This window comes from Sinocyclocheilus anshuiensis, unplaced genomic scaffold (assembly GCF_001515605.1).
Source record: "Sinocyclocheilus anshuiensis isolate Anshui unplaced genomic scaffold, SAMN03320099.WGS_v1.1 scaffold869, whole genome shotgun sequence".
In the NCBI taxonomy this organism is placed as follows: Eukaryota; Metazoa; Chordata; class Actinopteri; order Cypriniformes; family Cyprinidae; genus Sinocyclocheilus; species Sinocyclocheilus anshuiensis.
The window spans coordinates 1,376,354-1,393,893 of record NW_015558630.1 but is presented as its reverse complement, the minus strand read 5'-3'; the positions used below and the strand labels follow the sequence as shown (position 1 = coordinate 1,393,893).

At 37.5% G+C, this 17,540-nt stretch overlaps 2 protein-coding genes and 1 non-coding gene across 3 annotated transcripts in view; 2 read left to right on the top strand and 1 right to left on the bottom strand.

Moving 5' to 3' along the window:
* The window catches only part of LOC107680783 (coiled-coil domain-containing protein 85C-A-like), a 44,084-nt gene extending 41,918 nt beyond the window's left edge, over positions 1–2,166 (bottom strand). Inside the window, exon 1 of the mRNA XM_016476830.1 lies at positions 1,042–2,166. Within this exon, the coding sequence (XP_016332316.1) occupies positions 1,042–1,747 (706 nt within the window). The 5' untranslated portion in view covers positions 1,748–2,166. The remainder of the gene's footprint in view (positions 1–1,041) is intronic.
* A 2,688-nt stretch (positions 2,167–4,854) lies between these two features.
* Positions 4,855–11,382, top strand: LOC107680789 (HHIP-like protein 1). Its single transcript, XM_016476835.1, has 9 exons — positions 4,855–5,423; positions 6,795–7,441; positions 7,523–7,666; positions 7,788–8,116; positions 8,272–8,398; positions 9,022–9,167; positions 9,334–9,415; positions 10,113–10,195; positions 10,464–11,382. The coding sequence occupies exons 1-9, from the start codon at positions 5,133–5,135 to the stop codon at positions 11,018–11,020; spliced, it is 2,406 nt and encodes an 801-aa protein (XP_016332321.1). The 5' UTR covers positions 4,855–5,132; the 3' UTR covers positions 11,021–11,382.
* A 923-nt stretch (positions 11,383–12,305) lies between these two features.
* trnat-ugu (transfer RNA threonine (anticodon UGU)) lies at positions 12,306–12,378 on the top strand. The gene has a single exon. It is a non-coding gene; the product is annotated as a tRNA-Thr (tRNA).
* Positions 12,379–17,540: the final 5,162 nt, after the last annotated feature.

Genomic DNA, 17,540 nt, shown 5'->3' with positions numbered 1-17,540 from the left:
GGGGGGGGGACTTAATAAGCAAAGACGCTGAAAGACATTGATTTACATTTCAAATAAATGTTGTTCTTTTGAACTTTCTATTTATCAAACAATCCTGAAAACAAAAATTATCACAGTTTCCACAAAATACTAAGCAGTGCTGTTTTCAACATTGAATAATAAGAAATGAGAAATGTTTCTTGCCAAATAAGCATATTAGAATGACTTCTGAAGGACACAGAAGACTGGAGATCTAATGACTGCTATTTTTAATCATTAGTGTACATAATTTTCAACTACAAATGAGTTTCTCAGCCATTTGTTAGAATTAAATGCCTGTATCTGATGTTTTATTGACAGAACTGACAGTGTGCACCAACGTCACAAGGCCAAGAGTGTATTAAATCCTCATTAGACCTGACTTCTTGGAATGAAGGAATTAGCGCAATAGCATCTGTAGCTCCAGTCTGTTCAATTTAAGTTGTTGACCATGTGTTAATACTGACACATATTCAAAATAAACCTGAAGCCACACTTGCCTGTATAATCTGTTTCCCTGGAAACCCATTGGAAGTCTCAATCACTGCATGTTACTCACTGGCATAAAATGGTGAGCATCCTTTTCTATATTTGGATGCCAATGCACACAACTGCATAAAACTTTCCAAGTTAAAAGGGATGTTTTGTTGGTCATCTATCAAAAGTTATCACTGAAACGAAGATACGTTAAGAAAAGTAGTTTTTCCTAACTTTTTACACTTTAAATTAGTCAAATACTATGAATTACTAAAACTATTTCAAATTCTTGATTTACAGAGTACTTTTTGTTCATGTTTATTTCATTTTCCTATTACTTTGCAGAAAACACTTCTACATGTTTGAGACCATTTCAGGTTTGTGATACCAATACTCTATTAATTCACAACCCATATTCCTACACCATTTTCTTGACTGAATAAAATTCTGCACTTTCTTCATGCACTAGATCTGCTACAACACCATCATTTTGGAGAAATATGGGATGCTTTCCACAAAACCATTAATCCAAGAGTCCAAACTCACCGTTGAGCCCATTTGGTATGCTTCTGAGAATATGGTTGGTTGATAGATCATCCATAGACCTCCTGATAGACATGATCTTTCCCTCTGAAGGTTTGTGAATATGGCTGTGGTGGTGATCAGGGCTTCCAGCACTGCCCGTGCTGGAGGTACTGCTCCCATCTCCAACATCCCTCACAGTAGCAGAACCTCCGTTCAGATTGGTCAGACTGGATTGGCTGTCTATGGAGCTCCTGGATCCGGCTCCATTCCTCTCATCATCCAACATGAAGATGATCTCCTTTAGCTCCACATTCTCTCTCATCATACTCTCTTGGTTGGTTTCTAGGTCTTTCAGTTTTTGTTGGAATATACCAACCTCCTTCCACACAACACTGGCAGTGTACCTGCCAAATCTCTGCCATTCCCTGGACAGCTTCTTCCCTTTCTGCCGATCATCATCCAAGAAACAGCACAGTTCTCTAAGCTCCTGGTTGTCTTCTTGCAGTTTCTGGTTGACCTCCTTCAAGCTCCGTATTTCGTGGAGATGCACTTGTAATCTCCGATTGACGTCCTTCATCATGTTCCCGTGTTCCACCATCAAGTTGATCTTTTCACTATCCACTTTTCGGAGTCTCCTAAGCAGCTCCTCTTTGCTACATTTAAGCAGTTCTTCATCCGATATCTTACTTAAATCATCCATTGGGACGTCTACAATATTTTTTGCCATATTCCTGTCGTTTAAAGTGGTCTGACGCGAGAGATCTGGTCACTATTGTCTAATCACTCCTTCGCGAAAACGTAGCAAGCAATATTAAACTCATAATTAAAATTAATCCAGTTATTCGAGGTATAAAAGCAGAACTCCGCAACGAAAAAACCGTAACTGACCCAGATCAGGAAACACTATGCCGCGTTTGATATAAATTCCTCTTCTGTCGTTATTTCATGTTTATTTCAGCTGGAATCTCCTCTTTGATGTGACTCTCCGGCCGCGCATCCAACCGCTGAGGCTGATGAATGGTGAGAAAAAGCGCCTGTACTTGCGCTTCAGTACGCGACGCTTTCGCCGCATTGCCTGCTAAAGTTACTAGCTCTTCCTATAGGAGGCGCTTGACGACTCAAAAAGCCCAATTCACATTTTTAGCTGCGTTCAAATATCACGTTTTTGTCCTGCTAGACATGTATACGGGAAAATGTGTATATGTATATATAAAATACTTTAAAAACTGCACTGAGAAATATATCCTGAATAAAAAGGAAACACAACATTGGGATAAAATGCACTAAAATAGTATTTGACATTGATTGAGGAACTTGCTGAGTGTTTCTGAAAACAAACATAAATAAGAAAGAAAGAAAGAAAGAAAGAACGTTTTTTCCACTTGCACGTGTGAATATGAGTAGCCGTTAAAGAAATTTGGAGATTCAGATTACACAATATTGTAAGCTGGTTATGCACATAAAAGTTAAAGTATTAAAAGAATGTTGAAGGATTTCTGAATAAAATGGAAATCTGCACTCATTATTATTATTATTATTATTATTATTATCATCATTATAATTATTTTAGAAATGCGCTATCCAGTAATATAAAATTACTGTGATTGATCCATCCCGACCCAGTTTCAGGCACGACCTCAACAATAAATTACATGTAATGTAAATTAACATTAAGATATAAGATACAGAATTTAATTTCATTAGGGCCCCTTGGCCTCTCAGACAACACAAACTGTCCATAGGGGCCTATGGCCTAGGACCCTGGCTACTATTTTAGATGTCTAATGTAAGCCTACCAAAACACATTTTCATTCACAGTTTTTAATGCTACAATGCCCATGTAGATTAAAGTAAGATAAGGGCTCTGCTGCTAGGGGCAACATGGAATAAGGGGTCTCAAAAGACATTTGCCCAGGGGCTTCTCAGTACCATGATCCCCAATTGAAACACATTACCTCATCCAGATAAGATTACAAATAGTTTAATAAGCATAAAATAACTGTACAACTATTCACTGGCAACGTCATTGACACATTAAGTATAAAACCAATAATGTGGTGGTATTTATAGCACTACTAACTACTAAGTACTTGCTTGCACCACTTGAGATGCGTGAATGACACATGATAGGGTTGAAAACAAGCAAAGGAGTGGTAGGCATGTAAAGCCAATAGGAAATAAGTACAATTCTGGTCCCAAAAGCAGTTCATAATTTTTTATGTGAATGTAGCTCCAGAAATAGCCACCAAGCTTTCTGTGAGAATTCAAATGGGGCTTAATTTCGTTAATAATAACTTTCTGTTACATTTTTTTACCTATTTTTAAACAATGAAGCATGGAACATTCAAGTGGATATTAAAGACTAGAGCAACATCAGACAATTGTCTATTCATATGTTAATACTTCCTGTAATGTAAATGAATGTATACGAAAATGTAATTATAAAATGATCAGAAATCACTTAAGCCTTTTAAAAGCAGATCCCACTTAATCTGCGTGGGTACTGAATTTGGAGTCTTCTAGGGTCGTGGTGTGAACACATCGCCACCTAGTGTCTAAAATTACTCGACGCTCACATCAGTAATTGTTACATGGTATCAACTGACATAGCCATTAATTAATCAGCTGAAATAGCAGAAGAACTGATGAGAGATTCATACAAAAACAAACATAATGGCTGGAACTGAACCAGAGACCGCAAAGAGCTTGCAGAAAACATTCAAAATGAAAAAATAAACTGCGGACAACAACACATAATATCAATAGTATCCGTGGGAATTCTAGCTTACATAACCTGATTCTATTATTTCATCCGGAAAATAAACTAGAAACAGACAAACTGCACAATAACAGCCATTAACCAGTATGCAGCTACTTTTGTTTCTAAAATGTTTCCAATACAGGGGTTAAAAAGTCATTCAGAGACCCCAAACTCCTTAAACAATACTGATTGCAAACAAGATTGAAGCTTCATGTCTGCATGCTCATTCAGATATATATATAAAAATGATTAAATACAATTAACATTCATATCTGGTTTGTGCATACACTATACGCACAACCAGTTGTCTTATTTGCTTTACATATTTTCATACTTGGGGTCACACTGACTCAAAACATAACAAAAATGTTACTATCCTGGATAATAATGACCTTTCTGAAAAGTTCAAAAATATAACTATTTCACTATACTGGGTTTTAATTAGGTCAGACAAAAAAAACTGCAGGTAGAAAAACACGTTTTATTTTGGAATTACTATTTTATTTTTACACATACAACAGGACACACCAAACAGTAAGGAAGTAAAGCTTATTTCAACAGAACATGAGTACAAACTGAGAGTATCCAAGTGTTTGAAATATTACTGGTAAACTATGATTACATAACAGAAAGAACAGATGGAACAAAGATGACCGTTTTGTTTCCACACATTCAAAGCTAGTGCTCTAAGCCTCATTTTCTGTTGAGGGGACTTTACTTTCTGTTTGGTTTATGTAACAACTCTTAATTTAATCCACTATTTTCTCTTCAAATTATGTCAGTGTGTTAGTCTGACCTGACATGAAAACTCAATACACAAATATAGTTAATATTTTCTGCAGACATGCACTTTTCAGAAAGTTGATTTGTTCAATTTCACTCCAGCAATTTGAAACATGTTAAGATCATATTTAATGTTAAGTAGGTATTGGGCTAAAGGGGGGCTTTAAAGGGTTAAACTACACATTAAAGCTGTGGAAATGAGCCAATTTGATCGTTCCTATGGCGAACTCCAACATAACACACGTTTGCTGTTAGACATGAGTTACAATTGGAGAATTGCGGTTTGGACGTGTCTGTCTCACATCTGCTCAGGATGTCAGACACGTCTCGTAACTCAAACATGGAGAAGGTGGTTTAGTATGATGCAGGTCCAAACGATCTGCGATTCGTGTTTAGTCGCTACACAGTAAATAAGACGTGAATTTGTTTGGAAATGGTTGATAATTAAAATCAGAGCAAAGTGCACGACTACATAAGTCAGCGAGGACACACGCAGAGTAGGCTATCCACGCCATTGCATATCTTTTACTTCCATGTATCTGAAGTTCGGCGCCAGGATTTGAGCGCAATGTGGTACTTTTGCGATATTTTCGGCCATATATGGCAATCGCCGTTTATTTTGTTTTATTTGTTGGCGTTCTGGGTCGCACCTGCGTTCCTGCATCCGCAGTGTTTGGATTTTAAACCTCCCTTTCAGCCTCAACAAGAACTTCAGTTCTGTCAGATGTATAAATACGTAGGCTGCTGTGACTATGCCAGAGACCAAGAGCTGATGGCAAAATACTATCGGATAATGGATAACTTCGATTATTATGGATATTCGAACTGTGCGGCGTATGTTCAAGATCTGCTCTGTCAGGTAAGTTTGGTCGACAAAACAAATCTGAAACTTTTTTGAAACACATTTTTTCTTCTGCTTGTAAATGTACTCGAACCATTATATGTTCGCCTCTCAACACGTAGCCTACCGCAATTTGCAGCCATAAATTGTAAACGATGGTTCCCAACAGTCTGCCTGCCAGCGTTGCCATTGAGTTGAAATACTGTTGTTTGGTGAGGGGCCAAATGAATGTCACTAGTAATCACGAGGAATCTATTTTGGCCAATATGAACAAAACTGAACCAGCAATGGTTAAAAAATCCATATACATGACCAGTCATGTAAATGAACGCACAAAGAGCATATTTAAAACAGAAAAACATAAAAAAAATTTTTTTTTGTAGAAACCAAAATACATGGTTTTGTAGAAACCAAAACAGTCTTTGACTAATGTATCCGTGATCAATAAAAGTATTAATTTCTTATTAAAAACATTGTATATATACAGGTGTGCGCATAAGTGGTGCGCAGGTGCGCATGCGCGTCAAAAAAATGCGCTTCGTAAATAGGTCCAGACTGTGCTCATTTGCGTACCGACATGGTTGACAGTTGCTATCACCGTTATATATCGACTAACTGTAATACTGTATAAGATTTCTATTCAAACTGAATGCGTAAATCAAAGTTATGTGCTTCCGGTTTCACAGCAAAACGCAAACCTTACATTTCGTTCACTGACGCGCTTCACTCAGCAGCGGTAAGTAGCAGCGCATATGTTGACTTGACGGCAACCCGCCAAAATAAAAGCATGCTGATTTTAGGTTTGAAAATAATGAAAATTCATATAAAAAAAAAGTAAAAAAATTGATAAAAATGAACAAATGTAATATTATCATTGTATTTTGAAGTGTATTATAAAATAATTGTATTTTGATGTAATATTCACTTTTTATTTAAAAAATATAACAGTATTATCACACTCTATTTATGATTTTGTTTATTATTTTATTTCAAAATACAAAATAAATAAAGTGCAGTAATACTATTATCACTATTATTAATTATTAATTTTTTATAGTTATATTTAATGAGTCACACTATGTGCAGTGTGAGCACCAAACTAAATCTCCTGGTGCTCTCATGAAACAAACTGCAAAACTTATGTGCACCCCATATATATATATATATATATATATATATATATACACACACACACACACACATATACAGTATACATAACACCATAGCAATTGCTAGCAAACAGGGGTCACATGGGGACTTAAGTGGTTAAAGTGGTTGTGGTTTCTCAGACTGTTGAATGTGGGAAAGCAGACATGACTTGTCAAATCCATTGCTTGAGGCCATCGCAATTCAGTTACATCCCCCACTTTTCCTGTTTCTTTTCTTCAGGAATGCTCTCCATACACTGCTCACCTTTTTGATGCCGAAGTCCCCAGCACACCCGTACGGACCATACCTGGACTCTGCCCGGACTACTGCTCTCAATTCCATTCCAAGTGCAGATCCTTTCTTACCTTGTTGTCTGACGATCCACGTCTTCCAGAACTTGAGCATGACCAGCGCAGACTTTGTCAGTACCTCGAGCTGGATGACCCGGATTACTGCTATCCTCATCTGCTGAGCAATGAACGGTTGACTAAAAATCTGGGCCGCACCGCAGCAGACTCTGACGGCTGCTTGCAGCTGTGTTTGGAGGAGGTTGCCAATGGACTTAGAAATCCTCTTGCCATGATTCATGCCAATGATGGCACGCACAGGTTTTTCATTGCTGAACAAGTTGGCCTAGTCTGGGTATATCTTCCAGATCGATCAAAGCTTGAAAAGCCATTTCTAAACATCACAAAGGCTGTGCTGACATCTCCATGGGAAGGTGATGAAAGAGGCTTTTTGGGACTCACCTTTCACCCTGACTTTAAATACAATGGGAAGCTGTATGTTTACTACTCTGTTGAGGTGGGCATTGATGAGAGAATCCGTATCAGTGAGTTCCGTATCTCTTCTACGGATATGAACGTGGTTGACCACGGTTCGGAAAGGTGAGCGGTTTTTCTTTGACACTATGCTTTCATATTGAGTTCAGAGCGTCCAATACTCCCTGTGTCTTCATGTCCCCTCAGAATCATTTTGGAGATTGATGAACCTGCTTCTAATCACAATGGTGGACAGCTTCTCTTCGCCGATGATGGATACTTATACATCTTTACTGGGGATGGTGGAATGGCAGGAGATCCATTTGGGAAATTCGGAAATGCACAGAACAAGTTAAGATGATTAGTCTGGAACTCAACTCTGATATTGTACAAGAAGCTAAATTCAGTTTGGTGCAAGAAGGACAGATTGCCTATAATAATTGTTCTTCTCTTATCTTGATGTTACTGCTAGATCTGCCCTTTTGGGAAAGGTTCTGCGCATTGATGTAGATGACAATGAAAGGGGGCCACTGTATAGAATCCCACCAGACAATCCGTTTCTGCATGAACCCAATGCTCGTCCGGAGGTGTTTGCCTATGGGGTGAGGAACATGTGGAGGTGCTCGGTAGACAGAGGAGATCCGATAACCAAGGAAGGAAAAGGACGAATCTTTTGTGGGGACGTGGGCCAGAATAAGTATGAAGAAGTAGACATTGTGGAGAAGGGCCAGAATTATGGCTGGAGAGCAAAAGAGGGCTTCTCTTGTTACGACAAAAAACTCTGTGCCAACAGCTCTTTAGGTGGGAATACAGTTACTCCCAAAGTCAGTCCTTCAAATTCTTAATGTTTGGAATAAATGTAATTAATTGTGATTGGATGGATGGATAAGTAAGTATCTTTTTCAACCCATGAAGTCTTTTACGTACTATTATGTTATGTACTTTTTTACTTCTAGATGATGTTCTTCCAATTTACGCATATCCACACAAAATGGGTAAATCTGTCACAGGTGGATATGTTTACAGAGGCTGTGAAAATCCCAATTTAAATGGCATGTACATATTTGGAGACTTCATGAGTGGGTACGTAATGACATATATGCACACACATACTATTTAAAAGTCTTTTTTTAATATTAATGCTTTTATTCAGCAAGAAAAAATGATTGAAATTGATTGAAAGTGACAGTGAAGACATTTATGTTTCAAAAGATTTATATTTCAAATAAATGCTGTTAATTTGAACTCTTTCTATACATCAGAAATAATACAAAAAAAAAATCAAAATAAATAAAATTCACGGTTTTAGCAGGGCAGCTGTTTTCAACATTGATATAAATAAGAAATGTTTCTTGAGCACCAAATCCGCATATTAGAATGATTTGTGAAAGGATCATATGACACTGAAGACTGGAGTAATAATGCTGAAAATTCAACATTGCCATCACAGGAATAAATATACATAAAATAGAAAACAGTTATTTTATATTGTAATAATATTTTACAATATTATAGTTTTAATAAGTGCAGCCTTGGTGAGCATAAAATACTTCATTCAAAAACATAAAACATTCTTATTGACCTTATTAAATTCTTATTGATTAGTGTTATTTTTGTGATAATACCTGAGGTCTAAGTTCTTTTCAAAATTACTTAATACTTTTTAAAAATGACAAACATTCTTTTAAATGTATGAATTTCCACAGACGCCTGATGAGTTTAAAGGAAAACAGAAACACACGTAGTTGGGAATACAGTGAGATTTGCATGGGAGTGGGTCTGACTTGTTCATTTCCAGGGCTCATCAACAATTACTATCCGTACATCATTTCGTTTGCAGAGGATGAAGCAGGTGTGTACCCAGAAATGCTATATGTTCCTTTTTCACACTTTATATACTGCATAAAAGAGTTATTATCTCCTCCTAGTGTACAAAATAATTTTTAGAGCTTTATAATAATTTGATAAATAGGTAATGTAACCTAACTTGGTTGTTTTTTGTTTTTATTTGTGACCAGGTGAACTCTATTTCATGTCTACTGAAATACCGAGTGCGACATCTCCTACAGGTGTTGTGTACAAGATTGTTGATCCCTCAAGGTATTCATTTTTTATCATTCATGAGGTAGTCTCATGGTGTGCAAAGATCAGCTTGTGTTGCCTCTTAACAGACTTTACTCTCAAAAGATGAAAAGGCTGTGTTGGCAGCAATATGTGCTGCTGTTATCTATCTCTCACTGACAATATTTTGACTTGTTCCTCCCTTTCTTATAAAAAAAATCTGGGTTACAGTGAAACACTTACAAAGGAAACGAAAGGGACCAATCCGTAATGTTAAAATACTCCCTGTTTTAATATAGCCACAAGATGTAAACAATATGCATAGTAACATGATTTAAGTCTAAAAATGTACTTACTAACCTTTTTCTGTGTAAAGCTACCTCCATTTTTACAACTACATTGTGACAACGTAACACCTAAAACCCTAAAACAGCCGTAAAATGGCAAGAACTATTTTACAGCTCAAATAATGCACAAGTTTTAACAGAATATAAGTGATTTTTATACAATTCTAAGCTTCACATTTTTTTTATTAATCCTTTAAAAACTGGCCCCCATTTACTTCCATTGTAAGAGTCTCACCATAAACTGGATTTTTACTTCTGTTAAAAAAAACAAGAGACAAGCTGAAATCAATTCTGTGGTAATCAACATTATTAGGCCACAAATTATGTCAACTGAACCCAGAATATTCATTTAAAGAAATTATTAAAATGCTGTCCCTGCTTTATTACAGACGTGCACCCCCAGGAAAATGTCATTATGAGCCATTTTCAGTTCGTGTTAGGAGCAATCTTATACAATTCAAGCCAAAGGAAAGTAAGTTGGCTGCTTTTTTAAGAGATCTAGTAAATCTGTACATCCAAAACGGTGTTTATAATATTTCATTTTTAGCCAAATATGTAATAGATTGCCACAGGGATGATGTATTTTTGTAGGCCAAGCCGGAAGTTAGCGTTACCATGGGATGATGGAACCCGAAGTTCAAAAATACCAACTCTTTTCCGAGTTTTAAGACTCATTCCTGCGGCTCTCTATAACAACCTGATTGTGTCATTGATTTTTGAGTAAATCCCTCTTTTCACAGCACTAATAGGAGTCCATGTACCAACAAAGCATCCCAGACACTCAAATCCAGAGGAACCTCCTGACACTGGCTCAAAAGACTGGCTTCAAGAGCTGCTGGACAGCTTAAGAGAGCAGGACGAGCAGATCACCCCCACACCATTCACCCCAACTACACCCAAGCCCCTCAGGACATCTAGGCAGAGGAAGGCTAGACGCAGGAAGGGCAAGCACAAGAACGGAGCAGTGAGGTTGGTCGGGGATGAAGAAGGTCGGAGGGATCGGGGAAGGGTGGAAGTATATGTCGATGGGGAATGGGGGACCATTTGTGATGATCTCTGGAATACCAAGAATGCCATAGTGGTTTGCCGACAGCTCGGGTTCCTCCATGCACTCAAGGCTGCCAAGCATGCTGAGTTTGGAGAGGGGACGAGCCTGAAGATTATTCTGGATGATGTGCAGTGTGAGGGGACAGAGGAAACTCTCTTGGACTGTCAGCACGCTGGGATTGGTACACACAACTGCGCTCACTACGAAGATGCAGGAGTGATATGTGGAAATTCAGTTTCTGAAAAGTAATCTGAAAAGGTCTGAAACAACCTTTTTGTTATTAGTTGTAGCACATAGGTCTACCTCATCTGTACAATACAGAAGACATATGGACTATAATAAAATGTGGCATGTTCATGTTCATGGTTTGATGCTCAAATTCATAGACCTATGTGGATGTTTTAATTTGTCTGAATCAGTGAAGTTATGTTATCCAATATATGACGTCATTGCATAACTTTTGTAACAGTTAATTTACCATCATTCATTCACAAATAAATTCAGAATGATAACGTTTTTGTGATTATTTAAAACCAACACAAAACGTAATGAGAAAAACAGCATGTAGCACCCAAAAATGAAAATGATTGGTGGTAGCCACTGATACTATGTAACTATGTAAATACTATGTAAGTCAATGACTTCCGTCAACTGTTTGGTTATCCACATTCTTCAAAATATCATCTTTTGTGTTCAAACAGAAGAAAGAAACTCGTAAGTTACAGGTTTGGAACAACTTGAGGCTGAGTAGCCTAAATGATGACAATTTTCATTTTTGAGTGAATCCCTTTTAATATGTCTTGGATAGGGTGCTTTGTATATTTTGAAGTACAATAAATACCATAGTATATGAATATGGTATTCATATATTGTGTATATATATATGTGATCTGTCAAAATACCATGGTATTACAATCTTGTACAATCACTTTAAAACTAGCTAATGTTAGTTCCGTGTTGTGAATAGGGCACACACAAAAACTGGTCATTCTAGTTGTTTTGTTGTTCTTCTTCTTCTTCTTTATATTTTCTCTAAACAATAACCTTTTCTCTAAAGTTGTTAGTTAGATATTTTTTGTAGGTTTTGTGGTTTTGTTTATGGTATTCATATATTGTGTATATATATATGTGATCTGTCAAAATACCATGGTATTACAATCTTGTACAATCACTTTAAAACTAGCTAATGTTAGTTCCGTGTTGTGAATAGGGCACACACAAAAACTGGTCATTCTAGTTGTTTTGTTCTTCTTCTTCTTCTTCTTTATATTTTCTCTAAACAATAACCTTTTCTCTAAAGTTGTTAGTTAGATATTTTGTGTAGGTTTTGTGGTTTTGTTGTTGGTTCGTTTACTTTGGTAAACATTTGCAGCTAAATACGCCATTAAATTAGATATATAGAAATACATGAAAATGAAATATCTCGGAGCAATATTACATTTTATCGTACTAGTTAGTATAATAACACTTTTTACTGTTTTTCGTAGTATTTTCGTAGTTTATTAGCCATTAGCTAGACAATAGACAGCGCTTTGACTCCATAGCTCAGTGGTTAGAGCACTGGTCTTGTAAACCAGGGGTCGCGAGTTCGATCTTGGCTGGGGCCTCATGTTATTCTTAAAGATCTTATTCTTACAATCCCCCAAATATTTTTTAGCAGTGTGACACTGACTATTACTGGAATAACACAACAAAGTATAAATGTGTGTTTTAAAGCAGCCTGCATGGTATCAGCAGTGTGTAGAAGAGTTGTTGTTTTTTTAAATACATTTTCTAATCATATGGAAATGTAATGTAAAATACTAATGTAAAGTGCTTTTTCTTTTCAAGAGTTAGGCTATATTTAAGCAGCATTTTTAGCTTGAGGATAAAATGTATTTAATCAGGGTTTTGTCTTTAAAAAAAAAAAAAGGTTTTGTAGTTTGCTTGTAGTTGATGTATTCCTCTTAAAATCCAAACAGGAGCTAAATAAGTTGTGTTATCCAAATGTGGGTAGATGACATTGTTCTCATTGGAATAATGGTGTCTTTGTGTGCTGAATTCCAGCTCTGTTTTGAACAAGGTCATTGATATGCTGAGCATTCAATCACGTAGGTAGTGCCAGCCTATCTCTGCCAACTTCCTTTACGAAGTTGGCATCCCTCTGAAAAGTAATTTAGCTCTCTGCCTCCAGAAACACATCATTTACAGAGCAGGTCTCCCTGTTAAACAAAGCAGCAATGGAGAGATGAATGTCATTTTAGTAGATTTCTCAGCATGTGTCTAAAGTAGTCACTATATAATTATGGTTATTATAACAAATGTGTATATGTGTAATCATAAATATATATATAGAGAGAGACAGAGTTAAGGCTTTTTTTTTTTTATGTTAAAAACAGTGAGCCAAAGAGTGCTAGACCGACTGTTGATCTAAAGTAGTCACTATATAATTATGGTTATTATAACAAATGTGTATATGTGTAATCATAAATATATATATAGAGAGAGACAGAGTTAAGGCTTTTTTTTTATATTAAAAACAGTGAGCCAAAGAGTGCTAGACCGACTGTTGATTTCAAATGAATTAAATGTGGTGTTATAGTGACACCTACTGGCATTATTAGTGAATTGATTTGAGAAAAGAAATGTATGTAGTGAGTGTAACCATGTAATGCCAATAGATGGCAGTGTTGCACTACAATAATTATTTTTCATTATTTAATAACTACTTTTCTTTATTCATTTTATAGTTCATTTTATTTTTTTTCCCCTCCTTTTCTTTTTCCTTGATTTATGGACTATACAAACTTAACTGTATATTGTTTAATGTTCGCAAATGAACAACTATATAATAATGCTAATGTTCCTTGAATAATAATATATTTTGGGAGATTAAGAAATGACCTGCTTTTGTGAATTTAATTAATAAGAACAGTTCAGCGATGCACGATTTTAATACTAAGAGCTTTTTAACATATTATATTGCCATGTTTTTAAATTAATTAAAATAATTTACTTTAAATAACTAATAATACATAATTAATCTTAATTTAATATAACTCCTGGTTAGCTACTGTATGCATTAGACTGCTATTTTTATTTATTTTTTATTTTTTTACAGATTAATGATCTGCACCTTACTAAAGAAACTGATTGGTCTCTTGTCATATATATTACCAGAATCTGCCATTAATAGTCATGGGAATTAAATATTAATAATAGTCTGCCACCCATATGGTGCTTCTGATCATCCTTCCCCTTGTCAAGAAGATTTAGAGTGTACATTTAAAAAAAAAATCCTGTCATCACGTTTAAAAATGGTATTTATTTTCCTTATGGATCACATTAGATCAAATGACAACTGAAGTGGAAAACTTCATGACTGAAAACTGAGCTGCCTTCTGTATGGAATACATTTTCCAGACAATGACACAAAGATTATTACATATGATGTAAAATCAGCAAATGTTGAAAGGTTTGACTACTGCCCCCCTTATAAAGGATGGGCCATGTGGCTGTAGGATGTACAGTGGGTTGCTTCGAGCCATCTCAAATCAGAACAACCATGTCACCTCAACATGAACCCATTTCAAATCTCACATTAGTCACTCTGTCTTCCTGGTAATTATGGTCAATTAATGGGACACTAGTGAGTGCTCTCCTCTAGAAAGCTCTCTGTCCTCTTATCAAAAGGTTGATCACCACAGACCCAGATCCTGCAGTTCTGGAGAGGCGCTGGAGCGTTTCTCACTGCCATGTGTCACTGCTCATCACAGTGGGCACATCATTTTGTACATTCATCCATTCATCAGGCCATGTCTTTGTCACTTTTGTTGCATCCTTGCTGAATAAAATTATTAATTTCTTTAAAAAATAAAATGAAATCTTACTGACCCCAGTCTTTTGAACAGTAGTGTGATCTACCAGACCATGAAACACAAATCTGATGAAGGTCCATTGTTGTCGTGCCTAACGTTTTTCAATTCAGAACTGTGTGTATGGCTGTAGTCTATTAATAGGACTGGGGTGACTGACACAAACGGGTCAGTAAGTGGGAGTAAGTGTCTGTGGCTGGCTCTAGACCCCCAGGCGATCCTACATACAGCTGTTTACTCACAGCTTGGGGCCTTCCTGAGGACCTGCCCCCTCCAGAGACCTGGAGCACAACGTGGCTACTGCCCCAACACTCGATTTAGGGCTCGGACCAAACCCCTCCCCCAAGTTAACAGCAGGTTAACATTGCATAGCTGGCAAAGATACAGGCTGACCATAAAAGTTATAAATTGTGATAAACACATCTGCCATAATCCTTGATAGGCTGAAATGTGTTATAACCAAACTTTTACCTTAAGGAAAACATTATTATTATTGCTCAACTACATGGCTACCACCCAGAACACCCTAGCAACCACCATGAGCATCTTAGCAACCACATAGCAACCCCCACAAACCATCCAGAACCCCCTAGCAAACACCTGGATTTGGAACTACCCAGAATAGTTAGCAATCACTAGTAACGCCCCGGCAACCACTTGGAACATTCTATCACCTTGATATGCCCTAGAAACCTCCCAGAATACCTTAGAAACCACAGCGCAATGCCGTGTTCTCATGAGTAAGCTTTCTGTTTGATTGAAAAAGACCTCTTCCCATTTCTCAAGAGCTGTAAGCTAACGGCTCTGAAAAAAAAAAAAAAAGAAATGTCGCACAAACAGGTGGGAGACCAAATTAAGGAAGACCTAATTTTGAAAAGTCAAATTCTTAGTTTTCATTATTTAATATAATTCTAACGTGCATTTAACACAGAGAGCCTACAGTATTAAAGTATTATCTAAACATTAGATTGCTAAACATTACAAGTTTCTAGCTTGAATTGGACGTTCTTTATGACATATGACATATAACGAATCTTGATGCAATTAACCCCACTGTTTTCCCTTTATTCACTTTCCCTCAATGGTCTACACATCTGCTGATGATTCCTCATCTTTTCCAAGGACGCCAATGTGGTCTACATATGTTTGGCTGCATTTCCTTGTCCATTTAGCCCCGGATCCCTCTGAATTAGTAATGTGTTGAATTAGTAATGTGCTTAATGCCACCATACAGATGTCCACCAACATGCAGTTCTCTCAAATCATATTTCGATCGACCCTTTTCAAAGCGAATTGGTGATGAATTAGCAATGACGCACCATTGCTCAGGCTCTCTTCACATCAGATGTTAAATGTGGCTTGTGTTGCTGTTTCTTTAATGCTCCGTGTCACAAATTTGGTGGTCTGTTTTCACAGACTTTTCATGCAGCGACGTTCGGTGGATGTAACAGAGCAAAGCTTTCAGGCATATGTCATTCATATTATCTGAAGTTTCAGACTCAGAGCGCTCTTGGAACCTACCCAGCATGCCAGGGAATAAATTATATCAGTTCTGGGAAGTGGCTGTAATGCAAACAAACAGCAATGTGCTAATGGCTGGAACATTTCACACCCAGCAAACTAGTGTATAAGGCTATGAAAGTTGATTGACTGTGGCTGGTCATTTTCTGCTCAACAGATGTGTATTCTGTCTCGTTTTGTGTGAATTATGTGTCAGATTAATATTTATTAACAAAGCAGATAGACAGATCCACACTGCGTCCTCTAGGGGACACTTTGAGGGATGCCATCAGCATGACCGGTGTCTGAAGCACGTGTGAAAACACTCCAAATCATTGGCCCGCACAGCCCGTAATGTCATTAGCAGAGCGCCCGGAAGTATACAAGGGTGGCTGTAATGCACATAATAAACTTCTTTTGTCTTCAGGAGCCATTTGTTTACGTACATGTAGGAAACATTTCAGTTAGTGTGTGCCTCCTAAGCAGATGTCTATCAGAGATGTACTTGATTGAGAACAGTTTCCTTTGATGGCTACCCCTTTTTATGAAAATTGAAGCAAGATGCCCCTCCCCAGTGATTTTGGGTTAGCTTCTTTGCTCTCTTCTTAGCAGCTTCTCAGGTTGGGCTGTCTCCAGCATATTTTCGGTGGCCCACCTGTAACATCATCAGAGTTGATAACTGTCTGAGGACAGTTCCCTTTGACTAGCTGCCCAGATGGAGCGAGATGTCCCTCACGAGAGTATGTGAATATTGAAGCAGGGTTCCTTGCTCCTCTGTTCAGTCCGCATGTACAGGTTCCTTGGATCGAGCTCTCATAAAGTCTCCCTATTATTACCAAATTATTTGTCAAAGATGTACAGGTTGAGGCTGGTTTCCTTTGATAAGATCTCCCCCTGAGTCGAGAGCTTTTTCCCTACATGGTAGCAGGGTTGGGCTGCCTCCCCACTTTCTAGGGCTTTTAAGTAGGCTGTCCCCCTGAGGTTCCTTTTTATATGCTAGGATGCTTCTTCTGATTTCAGGGTATTCTCAAGCAGGCGGTCCCCCTGAATCCCACATGCTTTGGGCTGTCTCCCCTGCATTATGGTTTCAAGTATATAGCCCATTGTCTATAGGAACATAGCTGTTTGAGGACAGTTGTAGTTGTGTTCCCAAATTGGCTGAATGGGATGTCCCTCCTTATATTAGTGTTGGTTGGGTTCCCTATTTCCTTAAAGATATTTTAGCTGTCAGAAGCATCATTGGAGTGCCCCCCTTTAAATCGGTGTATGCAAAAAATCAGTGTATTTTGTGCTCTCTCACCAGGTGGACAGGCATGGGGCATGGCATAGTGAGTATTTTGTTCCCCAAAGTGTCCCCCTAGGGGACGCAGTGTGGAGTTCCCTCTCGAAACCAACCCGAGACATTCACTCCTATT

What these genes read in the sequence shown, in the direction of transcription:
- LOC107680789 (XM_016476835.1), top strand. Translation starts at nt 5,133, where the DNA reads ATGTGGTACTTTTGCGATATTTTCGGCCATATATGGCAATCGCCGTTT. An exon ending in TTTGGAGACTTCATGAGTGG is followed by an intron (nt 8,399 to 9,021) that starts GTACGTAATGAC and finishes GAATTTCCACAG; the next exon opens with ACGCCTGATGAGTTTAAAGG. An exon ending in ACAATTCAAGCCAAAGGAAA is followed by an intron (nt 10,196 to 10,463) that starts GTAAGTTGGCTG and finishes CTCTTTTCACAG; the next exon opens with CACTAATAGGAGTCCATGTA.